The 18,029-nt window shown below is 31.5% G+C and overlaps 2 protein-coding genes and 1 pseudogene across 4 annotated transcripts; all 3 read right to left on the bottom strand.

The window, feature by feature from the left end:
- Window positions 1-1,456: 1,456 nt before the first annotated feature.
- On the bottom strand, window positions 1,457-4,952 carry LOC100803344 (uncharacterized). Of its 3 annotated transcripts, none has more exons than XM_006595687.4 (4): window positions 4,678-4,952; window positions 3,531-4,351; window positions 3,298-3,390; window positions 1,457-1,741 (listed from the first exon to the last, which is right to left on the bottom strand). In XM_006595687.4, the coding sequence occupies exons 1-3, from the start codon at window positions 4,772-4,774 to the stop codon at window positions 3,304-3,306; spliced, it is 1,005 nt and encodes a 334-aa protein (XP_006595750.1). In that variant the 5' UTR covers window positions 4,775-4,952; the 3' UTR covers window positions 1,457-1,741; window positions 3,298-3,303. The 3 variants fall into 3 exon arrangements, with proteins under 3 accessions (XP_006595750.1, XP_025981075.1, XP_006595752.1); XM_026125290.2 differs by lacking the exon at window positions 4,678-4,952 and adding an exon at window positions 4,580-4,641; XM_006595689.4 differs by lacking the exon at window positions 4,678-4,952 and adding an exon at window positions 4,450-4,581.
- A 1,791-nt stretch (window positions 4,953-6,743) lies between these two features.
- Window positions 6,744-8,301, bottom strand: LOC100807077 (probable xyloglucan endotransglucosylase/hydrolase protein 16). Its single transcript, XM_003545100.3, has 3 exons — window positions 8,032-8,301; window positions 7,656-7,849; window positions 6,744-7,125 (listed from the first exon to the last, which is right to left on the bottom strand). Exons 1-3 carry the CDS (start codon window positions 8,299-8,301, stop codon window positions 6,744-6,746), a joined length of 846 nt encoding a protein of 281 aa, XP_003545148.3.
- Window positions 8,302-12,571: 4,270 nt separating this feature from the next.
- On the bottom strand, window positions 12,572-14,662 carry LOC100802819 (taxadiene 5-alpha hydroxylase-like; annotated as a pseudogene).
- Between the last annotated feature and the right edge of the window lie 3,367 nt (window positions 14,663-18,029).

The raw sequence follows: 18,029 nt of genomic DNA, 5'->3' as shown, positions 1-18,029 counted from the left end.
TGTAGCTACGCAGTGTCAGCCTTTAATTTTTGGGCCCAACACCAGGCAAGGATAGATCTTATCAGGAAGAGAACCTTTCACTTGCACTTCGTTTAGATGGCTGACAATAGGGAAGAAAATAAAGAGAAACAAGATAAAATTTTAAATTTTTTTGTTTATTCGAGAGGAGAAATAGATAGATTTTTCTAAACATTCCACTCACCAAAAACTTATAGTGTTTAAGCATATAACTTATTATTATTATTATTATCATTATTAGTGCTTTAATAAATTTCTTCATTTTCTGTTTCTTTCAAATTAGACTATTTTAATAAAATTCCACTTTTTAATAACATATCATTATTTTAATTATTGCACTATTTATTTTATTTTTTGATGAAATATTTGATCTTTGAACAAAAAAATGATAAAAATTCAAAATATACTAAAAAACTGATTTAAACCTATAATTGAAAAAAAAACTCATAGACATACCCTTTTATGTTATTTTTACTTCCATTTATAACTTAATTTAACAACTAATTTTACTAATAATTTTTTATTCAATATTTTTACTGCATTTTTTTAATTCAATATAATAGCATAACAATCAGTTAAAAGTTTCTAGCTATAAAAATTATTTTTTCAACATCTAACTAATTAACTATTTGACCAAATTTAATAGTAAAGTTTGTTACAACTTTAAAGCTATTACTGTATGGGCTATGTTCCATCTCTAAAGCTATGATAAAACTTTATAGGTTATATTTTCGTTGTGTATCTAGTTGAGATACATTACCGAAATATACTTCCATTACATATGCGATTAAAAAAAAAAAACAACTTACCCCAAAGCTCGAGTGAGATGCGATGACTGAAGAGGAAAGTGATAGGGAGTGGGGGAAGGGAGAAGAAGGACAAGTGCGACGGAATCGTGCAAGAGCAAAAGAGTTTGAGAAGGAGAGGAATGAGGTGTTAGAAAGTAGGGGAAAGAAGTTTAAGAGTTTAGGTTATGGAGGGGTTAAAGAGGGTAAAATAGGAGAGCATATAAAAAGTCACAAGTAATTTTATGTATTTCAATAAAAAAAAATATTTTTAATTATTTAACCAATGTCTTAAAAACACTCCTTAGAATTTGTAAAAAAAAAGAAAGAATTGAGAATAACAATCCCTATAAGTATATGTGTTTCTTAGATAATCATGCTCCAAACATTCCCTTCCTCTCTTAACCATCATTAATGGAATGTGCTGATCGTCAACCAAACATGGGACAACTTAAATCATCCTTTGAATGTATCATTTCAAAGCAATGGCCCTTTTCTTTGGTTTTTGATGTAGTTCATTTGTTTAACCCTTGGCCTTTATGATAAAAGACATTTTTTTTTGATAAATTATGTTAAAAGGCATTTCTATCTCTATACAGGAAGAAGAATGAAATGAGACGTGAGCTTACTTCGGATATATCATAATAACGCGGTGAATGTAAAATAACTTTTGATAATAAATTCTAGTTCATGGAAGTTTACAATATGCCACAACTAAAATGTACCATACCATACATTTTGTCGTTTTTGAAATGCAACAATGTAACCACTCTGAGTCTGGACCGAAGCAGAAAAGCAAAGCAGAACATGCCCCTTAATTTGAGGCTCAATGAATGCAAGCAGAACAGATTTTGTCTGAAAGGGCACCGTCACAGCCTATGATTGTGCAATGCCTCAGTAACCTTAGCTCAAGGTCCAACCTTCTACGATGCTCTGCCCTATAATATTAAAATATCAAATAACGATTCACAACTTAGAAAATTGCCCCAAAGCTAATCTAATTAATTTTGACAGATGATCAGATACTTAAATTTGATTATTGACAATCTTCAGGTCAAGAAGATCGAATCAGTTTTACTACAAGTGTTTTCTTAAAGGCAAATGTTAAAGTATTCTACTATCAACATTGATTAAGAAATTTTAAATAAAATATTTTTATTAAAAGGTAAAAAATTATATTATTTATGATTTTTTTATACTTTTTTATTATTTATATAATATATATTTTTTATTTTAATTCTTTAATCAATACTCTAAAGTAAAGTTCTGGTCAACAAAATCCCTTCTTAAAATATCATCTCAGTATTTAGAAATTTGACGCGGCTTGAGGAGCATCAGTGATTATAACGCATACATCAATATCCCTTGAAATTATTGTTGATATCAATAAACCACATTAGTACCTTGCTGCCAAATGGCACTAAAGGACTATTGAATTTGTCTGTGGTCACTAAAGATTTCAGAACTGAAGTCTTGGCCAAATATGTTGAATGACTATGTAATATGGGTATAAAACTATTAATTAATCATAAATTATTATTAATGTAATTTTTTAAAAAATTAATAAATTATTATATGTAATAATTTGTAACTGGATAACAGAATAAGATTATTTTAGAATTTTGCCAATCAATCCATTTAGTCAAAAGTATAAGCTAATAAGTGATAACCACCAATGTAACCATATTGACATAAAATGCATGCTAGATTGGATTCATCATCATTCACCAGTAAGCATTATAAAATTTCAGGCAAATATTCTTGTTTAGAGAAGGTACTTTCATTACTAATATGTAGGTAATTGATTCACAGTTGGACTCGTACTTCTGTTCAACACTGACAATTGAGGCTGCTTCGCATCAAGTTTTTATTTGCATAACAGCTTATCATTCTCCTTGCAATGTCCAAATAATTTGAAAAACTACTAATTAACGTCATATTTTGCAGCTAAGGTAATCAAAACAATTTTCTGATACTTAAATCGAAGCAATTTTAATCCTTGTTTTACCGACAGTTTGAAAGGGAGTTGTAAAATTTTGTTTGAGAAAGCACAACAGCTCTAAAGCATTGTTATTTCCATATCCTACTTTTTTTTTTTTTGTTTCAAACTTAACAAGACAAAATGCAATAAAAAGATTCTGATGCCAACTAGACTATTCTCTTTAGTGGGTTACACAAAGTCTTAAATTAAGGAAAATGTATAATGTGTATCCCAAACGTCTCCAAGTCAAATCGTGAAATATTTCCATTAGGTTTATATGTTATTATAGTGACACTCAATAGAACCCATTAATATCATATCATAATTAAGCTATATACCATTTAGGTATACAGTTTAATTAAATGCTCATTCAAGAAGTTGTACAAAGAAAATAAGTCATTTTCATGAGCTGAGTTAAGTTTCATATTAGCCCTTTCAAATATTTGATTAATCAGTTATTTATCATTTATTATTGGCCAAAGAAAAAATAATCCTTGTTTGAGGTTTACTCACCTTGAATTATCTATCACCACCCCTCATAATCTCAAAGAGTCCGCAGCAACTCTTCCAAGAGGTGTTTTCCCTTTGAGCCACAGGAACAATGTTCTGTCACAACAAAAAGAGTATGATCACTACATGCATACATAAATGCATATAAAATTGCAAAGACAAACCTTATAACCAACACTTGCTTGGCACAAACTGAAATGTCTATATGAAACTATCATAAAGTGTGAATCACCCACCGGATTTTCAGTGCTTTCAGCATCAGGAACACTTGGTGATGGTTGAAAAGACTGCTTGGCACTTTCATAGGATGACTCTTCTTGACCACCTGATGGTTCCTCAATCTCATCCAATGTTGGCTCAAAATCCAATGATTTCTCAATTATGGTTGGAGCAACCTGGTCATTCTCATCTGATTTTAGAACGCTTGTCTCCACAGTTTCCTCTGAAGCCACATCAGTTAGAGGCAAAGAAGAATCACCATAGACTTCATTTGCTTCCTCACTCTCTCTAAGCAACTTATCTGTCACAACTGAAGACAAAACATTCTTCTCCTCTCCACCAAACATCATGTGCTTAAAAAATGTTTCAACCACAACTTCAGTTTCTCTTTGTCCCTCATTTCCTGAAACAGAAAGGAGCTCATTATTGCTCTCTGAAGAAGGCAAATCCGTTTCCTTCACCTCATCATTAACCACAGCTAGATCAGATAGAAAATCTTTCCCTTCCTCTTCCTTCAATTCCAACTCTACTACATCTGATTCCATTGTATTCTCAACTTGACCATCTTTCATAGCATCAGGCTCAAAAGTCTCACAAACTGATTCAGAAACATCTTGTGTCACTTCAACTTTGCCTGAGTCAACCAGCTCCTTATTCTCCTCATTTGGTGGTGCCTCTTCATCAGTGATGGCAATATCGCCATTTTGGGAATCATCAACTTCAACAACCACCTCCTTATCTTCTCTCAAAATTTGTGTTTCTACTTTGTGGCTGTCTTGTAATGCTCCATTGAGAGATCCTTCCATTTTCTTGATGTGGTTTGGTGAAACAGCTGTCCCTGCAGGTAAAAAGAATGACCCTATATTATTCTCTTCAACCACCACAAAATAACAAACATAATAGCCATGGCAAGTAGGTGCCAAACTGCCAATGAACCTTTTTCTTTCTTAAGAGATATAAGACCAATGTAGCCTAAACGAGTTTTGTGTTAATTGTTATTGAATGAAAAACAAGAAAATTAACAAAAATAAGATTAAGGAAAGTAACAATAAGAAACATAGAATACCCAACAAGGATGTACAAAGAACAGATGGACAAAAAAAAAAAGAGAGGACAAAGCTTAGGTGGTGAAGGTAGATAGAGAGTGTAGTAAAGAGTGATTACCTTGAAGTTGATCAGAGTGGGAAGAATGGTGGTTGAGAATGGTCACAGTTTTGTATTTCTTGGCTTGTTTTGCTTTCCTTCTTGAAGCTGGAGGCATGGACGCTGACTGGTTGTTCCAGAGAATGGTGGATGAAGATTGATGTTGTATGTGACTTCCTTTTCTTTCTTTTTCTGCTTCTTCTGTTTACTTATATAAGGAATAAGTGCTTTTAAATTGAATTGAAACGCTCATGGAGGGAACTCAAGTGATGATGAAACGTTATGGCCACAATCATTATCACTGCCTAATAAAGGAAGTGCTTCAACAGTTCCATCTCAACTTGAAGTATATTCTGAGTGTGCGTGTAAAGATGTGCAATTTTCATCTAAAGTAAAATTCCTTCAACTTGTTTTAATTTTAATTTTTAAGAGAGTATTAGTACCTTTGTGTACCAATAAAAAATAATTTTTTATATTTTAAAATCACATCACAAGTTAATTACCATTTAATTTCAATGGTGTTTTAAATTTTATAACTACACATTTTTTTTCTTCAGAATTTTAAAATATTAAACATGAAAAATGTGCAAGTGTAAATGAAATGGGCAACAAAGTAATTCAAGGCCCGTTTAGCAATTACAAAATATCAAGATACTAAACAATAAGTCATATTATCAATTCCATATTACAAGTACAAATTAATGTCTATTATTTATTGGTCTATTCAAGGTATCAAAATCCTTTAATATATATAAACACCATAAAATTTTCCTTAATTTTTGTTGTTGTGATTTTCCAAAAATTTATTAGATGATTTAATTTGTTGTCTTCAGAGTGAAACGTTGCAAATAAAAAATGCATTGAAAATACGTGTGAGAGGTTTTAAAATCAACAAAAAACTGTAATTTATAAAGGGTTTTTTTTAAGCAACAAGGATAAAAACAATCTTATTAAAATGTACTAATCATATAAAAATTTTGTACTTGTAAAGAAAATATAAAATTTGTATATTATCTGCAGTCATGAAATGTCATGTATAAAAAAACTCTTGGCCAAGTGACTAATAATAAGTATTTTCTTACTGTCATGATATGAAAAATATATAGATTTTGTGAATAATTAATCCTGATGAGAAAATTTGATTAATCTTTTAAGATATTTTCCTCTAACCACAAGACTAATAAGTGTATGATCTAAATGTGCACACTCTATAACTACAAACAACGCTCATTTTAATAGTTTTTAAATTCTATTTATCTCCTTATCCTGTTAGATATACATTTACTTCTTTATCTTTTAAGCTGTCAAATTTGGACAATCGTTCAACCTAACATAAGAAGTCGAAAAGTCTAAGACAGGGATAGAACGACCATGCGATTTTGGTGGTCTTCATGGGCCGATGGTTAGCACCTTCTCTGGGTGCTTTGCATCCCATTTTGAAAAATATTTCATAAACATCCATAATACTATCTTACACTTAGACAGAGAATTAAAAAAGAGACAAAATTATAAATATGATAGAATTTATAACATGAAGAAAGAAATAGAAAAAAAATAAAAGATATTGATGGAATATTTAGATTATGTATGTATATCATTACTCTATCTATTTAAAGATATTCAAAGCTAATCTTCTAATATTTTTTTAGTTGAGGTGAACAAATATAAAGATCTTCTAACTCTATCGAAATTGATTTTTTTTTAAGTGGGCATTACCTCTTATATGCACTCAAAACGATCATTGACATGGATAATCAAGGTTAATTGCATAAACCATATTAAAAATGTATGTAGCTTTTTGACGGTAGATGTCAACGGTTGATTGAGAAAAACTACATATTTCTGGATTTAATAGAAAAATGAAATATTTTCACAAAGTATCAAGGGTTACAACTTTCAAAGACATCTTCAAATTAAAATGGTTAAGCCAAGAAGTTTAAATTCATCATATAATTAATAAAACTATTGAACATTTATGCTTTTCTAAAATAATAAAAAATATTCTTCATTGTACATTATAATCATGCATGCATGGTTTGCCCATGAACATGATGATCAAGCAACCTTCAATGGGAAGTCACAAGTGTTTATTTATTCTTGCGGCAATCGTGTGGAAAACCATGAGCAAAACGTATGAAATCCCGGCAATAATCGTAAACAACCCATCTTGAATGGATCTCTTTGAGATGCTTCCTGATTTGAGCATCAAGACCTTTGTTTCTTCCACCATTGAAACCCATGCAAGATGAGGCCCCTGGTCCAGCAATGCACGCATTCGCATTGAAATTTCTAAAACCTGATATGAATGGAGCTTTAGACCAATCAATCTTAACCTTCCCCCCTCTTGTTGCCCAAAAGTCTCCATTCCATAAAGTTGCATAAATCTTCATTGGTTGACTTGTGGGGAATGGAACACGGATGCTCTCCCTGTTGTGCATCACTCTGATGGGTGTGTTATCCACCAAGATTCTACAAACACACACAAAAGAAAAACATACATATTTATACTATATTGTACCCATAAGTAGAATTATACAAATTTATTTTGTTCCTTACATTATTGAATAAATTGTAATTTCACAAGCAATCTAAAAGGTTTTTAAACTCTTATTCAAGTATAAACATTATATATTTATATAGGATAAATTTATTAACTTTTATAATAATTATCAAATAATATTAACAATAATTTCTTATTGACCCTCTGATAGAATAATTTTTTTTTACATATACAACATTAATCTTCAGAAAAATTATTCAATTAATTTTTACATGATATATGTATATTAAGTATTATAAATTAAATAACTTAAATACATGTTACATACAAAGATTGTCACCATAAACAGGTATGCCTAATAATTTTTTGCACCTTGAAATTTAGTCTATGACTAGGCCATATTAATGAACTGGATGTCTATGTATAAAAAAGCTTTACAACGACGAGTGCATATAAATTAAATTCTTAATTTTATACATTAATTTATTTTGTTACTTACATTATGCGCTGAGTGTTCCAATCAATGGAATAGGTGTGGAAGTCCTGTGTAGGATCAAACCAAAGATAGAACTGCATCTCACGACCACCAGTACCATTGGCATAATAATTGGTTGAGAGAATGTATGGATCACCGGATAAGTTGCCCAAGAACTCCAAATCAATCTCATCATGGTTTGGCCCTTGAGAGCTTAGCTGCATATATATATATATATATATATATATATATATATATGAAAAAGTAATATGCATGAATATTATGTAGTATATGTGTATGTTATAATGTGTTTACGTGTGTGTGCGCATATGTGTGCATGCATGGATGGGAGAGAACAGGCAAGTGAATGATGGGTTAACTTGGAACAAGATAGTCATACATAAAATGTAGTGACAGTGCCTGCAGAATTTCCAGGTATAAGTTTGATTTGCATGTCAAATCGTCCAAACAAGTACTCGTTCTTGGTTGCTATGCCCGAGCCAGAAGATTTGTCCATTGCAAGGGACATGCTTGAGCCTCCATCTTGTATGTTAGCTCGACTATCTCCAAAGAGAATGTTAAAATCAGTGTTGAAATTCCCACCCAAAGCAATTGTTGTTGAGGCTAAGCAGCTGAGAGAAAGCATGAATAAAACATATGAAGAAGCCATGTTAATTTGATTATCTGAAAAAATATGAATCCGACTAAGGTATTTAAAGTGATGCTGCATTCACGGATTGAGATGATAACAGTAAAATGCAGTGGATTCATATCAATTTAGCTGTCAAAGGTGGTTGTGGTAACTGTCTCAAGCGCAATATTGCTGTCACAATTACAGGTCAAAATCTTGAAGAACCGAAGAAAATGTTTTTTAATCACAAAATTAAAGTTCTGATCGGAGGAGAATTGGTTTTGATGCATAGATATGCGTTGACAAAATTTTAAGTTGAACACAAGTCAAAAGCCCAAAATAAGTTAACACTTAAAAATGTAGTCTATATGGGCCGGACCTTGAAGAGCAAAAGAAAAAAAAAACAATGGCAAAAAGGTCTGATTGGAGGAAGTTGGTTTTGATGGCAATTTTTCTTTTTGGGCTTTACATGGCTGTGTCTTGCACAATTAGGCAAATCAAAGCCCAAAAAAAGTTAATATTAAAAAGGGTGTTGCTAGGTGCACCCAGCATTATTGCTGGTGCACCCAGCACTTAATATGAAAAAACAAAAATACCCTTGTGTATTTTTAAAAATATTTTTGTGCACCCAACTCATTCAGGTTGATCCGCATAGATTTTAGTTGATTCACAGTTGATATATATGATCCGCAAGTTGATTTTCAAGACTTACGGATCAACTTGATCCGTAAATCTTTACGGATCAACTTGATTCATAAAGGGAGAAAGAAGGAAGGGGTAATTTTGTCATTTTAAAAGAATGTTGGGTGCATCAACAATAATGCTGGGTGCACCTAGCAACACTATTAAAAATTGTAGTATGGGCTGGACCTTCATTACACCCTTCTTTTTTGTTTAAGAGACATGCAAGGCATAGATTAAAATTAAAATATAAGTTGTAATATTAAAAGTTTAAATCTTAAAAATATCATTATAAAAAGACTTTTATTTTATCCCCCATTAGATGCACATGGGAGATAATCATATTTGAGTCAAATAGGATCATTAAGGATAAACAAAAATTTCTTCTAAGTATTTAATATAACTACATAGTTAAGACCTGAATATCAGATATCTGATTAAACTAAAAAGAATTCTAAGTCAGTTAATCCACATGTTTGATGATGAAAAATAATAATTAATTAAACACTAGGAAAATGATTAAAAGAAATAAATAATACTAGTTAACTAGTATCAAAATTGCGGTAAAGTATTGAGTATGGTACACGAAAACAAAACTACGTGAGTACGTGGTGCTGGCGGCTGAGTGTACGCTAAATTTAGCGCCCCTTGGATCGATGACTTGAAGGTAGGAAAATCAATTTTGTAAGCTATTTATTTTATTTTATTTTATCTGTATTACTTTTTTTACTTTAAAGAAAAAAACTCTGCATAAGAGTTCCTGCATGTGCAGCATGATGGTCACACACACTCACACCAAAGGCTCCTCTTGGTATAGAAGTTGAACCAAATTCTAGAAATTGGAGTAATAGAATGTAAATAATTGACGGTGCAAATATATATCACGATCAAGTAGTTATTGTGCAGTGCTAGCTGTCAAATAGTGATGGTGGTGGTGAGCTAGGTGCCCCCAGTGGGTGGCAATTCAGACAGACCATCTTAACTTCTTCACGTTCACAACAGACCACTCTGCCATATATCAGTATTCAGTGCCGTGCAATGCATATAGTCAAAACTGTATCAGAAAACTCGTGTAGCTAAGTCTTCCTCCCCAGACCCACATCTACATCTACTGCTAGCACAACTAGTAATATCAGTTGCTACATTTCCGATCCATTTACATCTGGATATTATTATTTGATTTTGACCGTGGATCTCATCCAGCAAAAAAAGCTACGTGTCTTCTAAATTTGATGTTTGAAGGGTTGTATTCCCACAGTCCGAAGTCATGGAATTAATCCTTGAGACGTAGAGATCACCGAAATAAATTTTGTTTCTCCCAACAAAATCTTTCTCTAATGTCAAAATAGGATGCAATATAATAATTCTTACAGGCATACTCAATAAATAGTCATAATTCCTTTGGTCACGTGTAGTAAAGTTTATTTGGATTTTTTGAGGTGTTAACCGGATTTAAGACTTCTTAATAGTTAGTATATATGTTCTCAATCTCGAGCTTGACCATGTTGTGGATCGTCAAATGTATGTGTCTTTCAAGCTTAACTTCAAGGGATTGTGGAGTGTTCGATCGGGAATCATATAGCTTAATAAGCATTTGTGCTTTTAAGACGTTTGAGGGATTCTCAATTGTCCAATTGAAGAAGGATGGACATCTAATCCTTGGACCCAATATAATGGTCAAGAGTCAAGACAAAATACACCCAATAAATAGGCATGACTTTTTTTTTATCAGATGAGATCATGCATAGTAGAGCTCATTTGAATTTCTTGAGTTATAAATCGGATTTACGACTCATCATAAGTGTGTTATCATCAAGCTGTGTTAACAACATTTATATCAGAATCTTAAACTTTCCAAAGAAATGAGTACAAACACATTTTATTTTTTATCTAAAGATAGGAAACTAAATAAAAATAGGGTCAATTGTTTAAACTTTTTTTTTTTTTACATAAATTCTTTATACTTTTAATTTATATAAAATTTCTCCCATTATAAAATATTTTTTTTCATATTTTTATTTTTTCATTATTTATGTTATTCTGATATAAAAAATTCAATTACAAATTTAATAATGTTTACTTTTAATAGTACTACCTTATAAGTATTTATTGTAATTATGTGTATACAATAAAAGGAGGTTTGTATAAAACAGGAGAGAGGGTTGATTTAAATTTGAGAGATTTAACATTAGAAATTTAACAACATATTTTAATCTAAAACTTTAAATCTTAAATTTATAAGTCTTTTTTTCAGTTATAACCTTCAACTATTCGATATGAGATCTCACCTCACACTTATAGTTATAATGGGATTAAAATTTGTTCTGTTGTCATGGATGAATTGTGGGCCATTAAAATTGGTTTGCAGATGCTTGGAGTCGTGGTTTCCAACAGTTTGAAGTAGAATCAGACTAGCAAGTAGCCATTATATTGCTCACTACTGGATGTCCTACTTACCATCCATGCTTTAGTTTAAGTCAAGAGATAGTGAAGTTCCTAGAGCTTGGAGGTAGCATTTCGTAACATCATGCCTTAAGAGAAGGAAATCTAGTGGCTGATTGTTTAGCTAAGCTTGGTTTGTTGTTAGATAAGCAGCTACGATTTTTTGAGATTGTTTCTCAATTTTTATCAACTGTAGTTTTGACAGATGTATCCTCTATCACGTTTTCTCAGGATTTTTAATGAATTAATTGTTCTTAGGGGTCTCTCCTTCCATTCACCAAAAAAAAGGGAGAGAATTTGTGTAGGTTTTAATTACATAGAAAAAATGTACAAAAAATGCAAAATAGAAAGGAAGTTCGAGTAATTTGCTTACAAAAATAATATAATATTTTTATATGTAAAATTAAAATATAAAAGTATTTTCTTAAACCAAAGAATTCATTAAAAAGGTTTAATTTTAAGCATTTTTGCATTCGGTTCTCAGTGATTAGGTGATCACGAATGATATGCCTGTTATGTTTGTTCTAATCATACTTTGATCTCCAGTGCATCCGTTTTCTCTTCTCAGTGGTGTTTTGATATTTAATACTTGATGATGGTGACATGTGAGGAAGCAGGAGACTTCATTTCTAAATTGTAAACGTGTTATCTTTTGAAATACACCACTATATATGTTCATGTTTGGTATGCATTCATACTATATGTGAAAGACCACGTGAGTTTGTCTTTTATAAATAGCGTCCTAGCTTGTAACGTATAACTTAGTATATCATATAGCAATGATTAATGAATGAACGTGCCCACTTCATTAATTTCCATCTTCATCCTTGTTTAATTAAACATCAGACGGTTCTAAAAGATTAAGAATTTGATAAACTAAAAGAAGCATAACCAATCACGTCTTTCATCAGTTACTACGTACTTTTCGCAATAATTTTATGTCAGCCATTTACTTTGGAAATGTTGAAATGTACGCAACACCAATATCTTTTCTGGAGTTGTGATCTTCAATGGATTTGTTTCCTAAACATTCTTTTTAACTAGTATATTCCAAAGATGTTGTTCATGTGCATCTTTTATAATATGTTCTGAATTTTCTTCCAAATCTAGTCGAAAACTGGATCCATACCCAAGTAAATAACATGTGCAAACGCCTCAATTCAAGGACAGCATACGATAGGAAACAAAATAATATTAATTATTGTCTTATTGGTAATGTCAATGTGTTCCAAGGTTACAATATTTTTATATGGTAAAACAAATTCATTTTGAGGGTTGTATGATCATGTATACTTGGGAGAAATTCTAATGGGCATTCCAAGGGAAGGGAAAGGCAAAGGATCCATTGCGACTGGCTCATCTGGGTGGAGTAAGAACCACTCATATTGGGTCACAACATAGTGCACAAATATGAGGATATTTAACTTAGCTAGTTGGTACCCTGCACACGCTCTTGGCCTTCCTCCAAAGGGAATAAATGCATATTGGGGTATTCCCTCCTCAAACCTACTTGGGTTGAAACTCATAGGATCCTTAAAATACTCTTCATTGTAATGTGTCCCGTATGTTGTCCATAGCACCTGAGAAGAGCCACAAGAAACCCCGTGTTATATGATTTAATTCCAAATTGACAAATTATGAGATATGCATGCATGGATTTAAGAAGGAAACAAGAAAGTAGTATTCACCTTCCATCCGCTAGGTATAATGAATCCTTCATATTCAATATCAGTAATAGCCTTCCTGAAAGAACCAAAGATTGAAGGGAACAATCTCATGCTTCATTGTGAGATTCTCACCCCATCTTTTGTTGCTCATTATAGCAACATGTTCTGCATAAAGTAAGTAGATAATTGAAAGAGAAAATAGTCTATACACTTACGTTATGAAAATTTTTTATAATATCATTTAATTACAATTTGATATATATGATAAGTTTTTTTTTTACTTTTATAATAATTATCTTATAATAATTATCTTAAAAGTTGTATTTATTATGATTTTTGATTAATTAATAATGTAATTTTTTTACACTAACAGTGCATAGAAATTAAAATCTAATTTAAGTATGATGATAGAATTAGATTACCTTGAAGAAGTTTTCCAAAGCAATCAGGATGCTTAGCCAACATCTTGAATGTCATAGCAACAGCAAAAGTAGTATCATGAGCTGCAAAAACTAGTAGTACCACATTGTCTATGACCTCTTTTTCTCCCCTTGGATCATCCCGTATACCAATTTGGACAGCAGCATTCCATCTGGTTCTCTTCCCATGCTTCCTTCCATTTCCCTTCTCTTCTCTCTCACCACTTTGACCAACATCTTTTCTATCTCCACCCTGGCCTTCTTTGCTCTCCAAAATTTAGAACCTGGAAACATGACTGCTGGAGAAAACACTCCCTCCAACATTCTTTCAAAGGTATCTAGCAAACCTGGCTCCACTTTGATTCCTAATAAACACTCAAACACTACGCTAAAACTGAGGACTTTTGTTGAACGGTAAAGACTAATCTTATGTTGGCCCTTCCAGTTTGTAGCTAAGTGAAACTGAACAGAATTGCACAGTTTTAGAACTAGCAGCTCAAGTCCAGCATAACCAAGGCTTGTGCCAATAACACCACGGAGGAATCGGTGCCTTTCCCCATCTTTCTCCATGATAGAGTCCCTTCCCATGAGCTCAACTGAGGAAGAAGGCCAAGAGCTTTTCACCAACTTGAACTCATTAGACAACAAGAATTTATTGGCCTCAGCTCCATTCACAACCACAGTTGGAGACCCCATGATCCTTGTTCTGAAAATCTTCCCATGCTTCAGAATGCGAGGATGAACAAACTCTTCAAACAATTGGTTTCTCCTTTGAGCATTGAAGAATTCCATGGTCTCCCCTATCAATGGAAACCCCATTTCCCCTGGGGGGAGCTTTCTTTTGTCTTTGTAGCATTGCTTGTGTCTCAAGAAATTGAAAGAGACTGGCAAAAGTAGTAGGGGAAACAAACCCCATAAATTAAAATAGATAATATCCCCAAATATTGGTGAACTTGTAAGGATCAAGGACTTAGAAAAATTTAAGCTCATATCTATAAATTGTTTTAAGATTCAAATGTTGGTTTAGCACATTTTTATAGGAACCTGTGGTTTGTGGAAGAAGATAAATGAAGTCAAACCCAAATGAATTTTACGATTGTTATAATGTTGATCATCCTTGAAGTCAATTCCTTCCTAATAAATTTCTAATTTGTGACAAACAAAAAAAGAAGAAAAAATAGTACTATAGCACCACAGCTTGTGAAAAGAATACTGTAGGATTCCTTTCTGTAATAGATTCATCGTCCCAAAAGAATGACACGTAATCATCATTACATACCTGAGAAATTCATGATGGAAAATAAAAAAATTTCTCTTCATGGTCAACGCTAGAAGCTTTTTAGTTACCCAAGAATCCCTAAAAATCTGGTGAAGTCTCGTTGTTTTATGTGACTTTGGATCCTGTTTCAGTCATCATGATTGCTCATTATTGCAGCAATGTAAATACTGATTGTTGTCTGATGGTGCAGAATCACCGTCTCTGAATCTCAACTTTAAAACATCTTCTTAAAGTAATTAGAAAAGGTAGGCTGATAAGTTTGAGATAATGTTGTTTGTAACCGCCTAAGCACAGTGGTTGAACATTCTAAACAAAGTTTTCGGTGCATGGCGATAAATTAAATCAGCATCATTTCCATGCATCTTAGAAAGCTGGATTTTGTGAATTTATTGCTTGTTGGGGGATGTTTAGCATAGAAGGTTCATCATTTCATATGTCAAAGGAACTCTATAAACAAGCTGTGAATGATTTGTATACAGTTGTTTTTTTACAAGAAATATTATGATTACTTTAATAACAAGATTTGTATTTGCTCAATGTCACCAAATTTTGACTCGTTGTTAGATTATTACTATATCAATCATCGGGCCAAGATTAACAAATTGTTTACACCTTTTGGTTAGGTGTTTAATAAGAGGTTATGGATTGTATAACTGAGATTAATAAATTGCCTGTCTTTCATGTTTAGCATATCAGGGTGTAAAGTGTGTTAGAATAGAGATGAAATTCTACATCAAGTAGTAAAAAAATTTAACATCATATAAATAAGAAAAAGATCCATAATACTAAATCTTAAGATTTTGGATTAAAATGAAATGTCAAATTTACTTATGTTGTTATTGATGACTCAGTCTTCCTTAGAATAGCAACTACGTTCATAAACAAAAGTTCAGTCTTTAACAACTCGTCTATTTTGGTAAGTAAATAAAAGAAAATTATTAACAACGCTATGGTCCTTCCAATCTGGTATAATAAGCTCGTCGATTCTATCACAGCCATATGGTAACCACCGAAACATATTGCCAACGGATTGAGATTGTGGACTTCGAAGGAAGCAACAACTTTTATGTCAGGAGGGAAGCTTCCTATAGACATAATTGTTAGCATGTGATAGACTCAGAGAAGTTAGACGGTTGCATTCAATACAGCCAAGACTTAATTATCAAAACTTATGCAGATTAGACGATCGACAGCATTATCTTTTGAACAATAAAAAAAATACGAAAAGAAAATAAATGTAATAAGGTAGTTAATGTGAGCAAAAAAGATAGAGAAAATAGTGTTTACTTCCAATCCTAAGGTGAAATATTCAAGGTAAAATTTGAATTCTTCAATGGTCTTTTACGAATTAAACTCTAGGGTAATTACTTGTAAGACTCTACCAGAGTACTAGTACTATCCAAGACAATGTATGTCATACAAGGTGAAGTAAATTAGAATTTGAGTGTGCATTATAAAAAATAAAAAAAGAATTTGAGTGTGCATATTTTGTGTTTACACTTATGGCTCTCTTCAAGCTAGGATGATAATTCTCATGCAAGATAATGTGACGAACGCTTAATCCCACAATTCGGGGGTGTTCATTGCTGACAGTTTTATGTCATATGTTTCAGCATTTCACGTTCGTATATATGAGCTCTTGACTCTTGTGCAACATTAGGAAGTGGTGAGGAACATTAAACATTGTTGAGTAGTGATGAATTGGACTTCTATAGTTTTTGGGTCAACATGTCTACTCTAATCAAATAGACCAAGATGGGTCGAGTAACAGTTCGGAACAAATAATGTTATAAAAAATATTCTAAATACAATGTTACAATATATAAATAACATTACTTTTCTGTGCACATGTAAATTTATAATTATAAACATGATTTAATAGTGATTATTCCGTTAATAATTAACATAATGGATACCTATGGCCTTGTTATTTATTAGTCATCTTCCAGCTTCACTTTAGCCCGAGATTTGCCCAACACCTGTAACCAATATTTCAGGAATTATTAATTGTTTAGAAGGGTGGTCCTTCACCAATGTGAAATGAGTTATTTCTGTTAAATTTATGCAAAAACAGAAAACACCTTTCTTCTACATTTTTTCGGACTTGAATCCACTGGTATGCTGGATTTAAATTTAGTTAAATATTTTGCTTATTATGTTTCATAATTAGAATATAAAATAACACTCTTATTTAATTAAAATGTGGATAATGAATTTGAAAATGAGTGTCTACCTATACATAAAGTATAAGAATATTGGATACTAGAATTGCTACCTATATAAAAATGAATTGGAGATGAATAATTTTCTAAAATACAGCTATATGAAAATATCCTATATCACCTAATGAAGTGATTGAATATTTGTGATTAATATGCTAAAGTTAAGGTTAAATCGTTTGGGTAGTACTTGAACTCGATCATTGATGGAAATAATTCTTTTATCAAACTTATTTTTCAATCAAATTTTAAATTAGTCAGGATTTCTTTTCCTTAATGAATCAAAGTGTTAAGTTAAGACAAAAAAAATCACCATACAAATGAAAAGCAAGGTTTATGTGTCATGAATATTTATTTATTTCAAACAGAGAAGGTGCTCCTTGGAAAGTCCAAAATGTATGTTTACCAAGGCAGTAGGCACAAAAAATCTAAATTGAAACTCCAGCAAATGAAAAGGTGTTGAAACCTATGAAACATGAACTCGAACATGGAGACAGACACAAATATAACACGGACACATTAAAATCTATAATTGTTGTAAAAGTATTGAATAGTTAGAAATCATATGCTTTGCTAAAATTATAAGTTGTTATCACACTTATTTGTATGTACTTCTTTTACTTATTTTTTATGATTTTATTTACCAAATTTATTTTCTCATGATTTGATTTGTATCGTGAATATTTTATAAATTTATAAATGAATGTTCTTATATGGTGGTGCTAGTAAATTCTTTATATTTATATTTTTGAATTATTATTAAAATTATTTTAAATTATGATATATTTAAAAATTAGTTAATATTTATTTTCAATAAAGTTCAATATTGAAATTTTAATTTTCAAATAAATATTAAAAAAATTTACATAGAAGACATTGAATTACTCTATCCAAATAAATAAATTAAAATACAATTTGAAATGCTTTATTAAAATAAATTATTTGTAAAATGAAGAGAATTCAATTACAAATAATTCAAATGCATGTATTTTAATTTCCTTAAATTACTAGAATTCTCCATCCGCATGGTAAATATCTACTTCATGTAATTCAAAATATT

The sequence above is a fragment of the Glycine max genome, chromosome 14 (assembly GCF_000004515.6).
Source record: "Glycine max cultivar Williams 82 chromosome 14, Glycine_max_v4.0, whole genome shotgun sequence".
Classification (NCBI taxonomy): Eukaryota; Viridiplantae; Streptophyta; class Magnoliopsida; order Fabales; family Fabaceae; genus Glycine; species Glycine max.
This window is presented reverse-complemented; position numbering and strand designations above follow the sequence as displayed.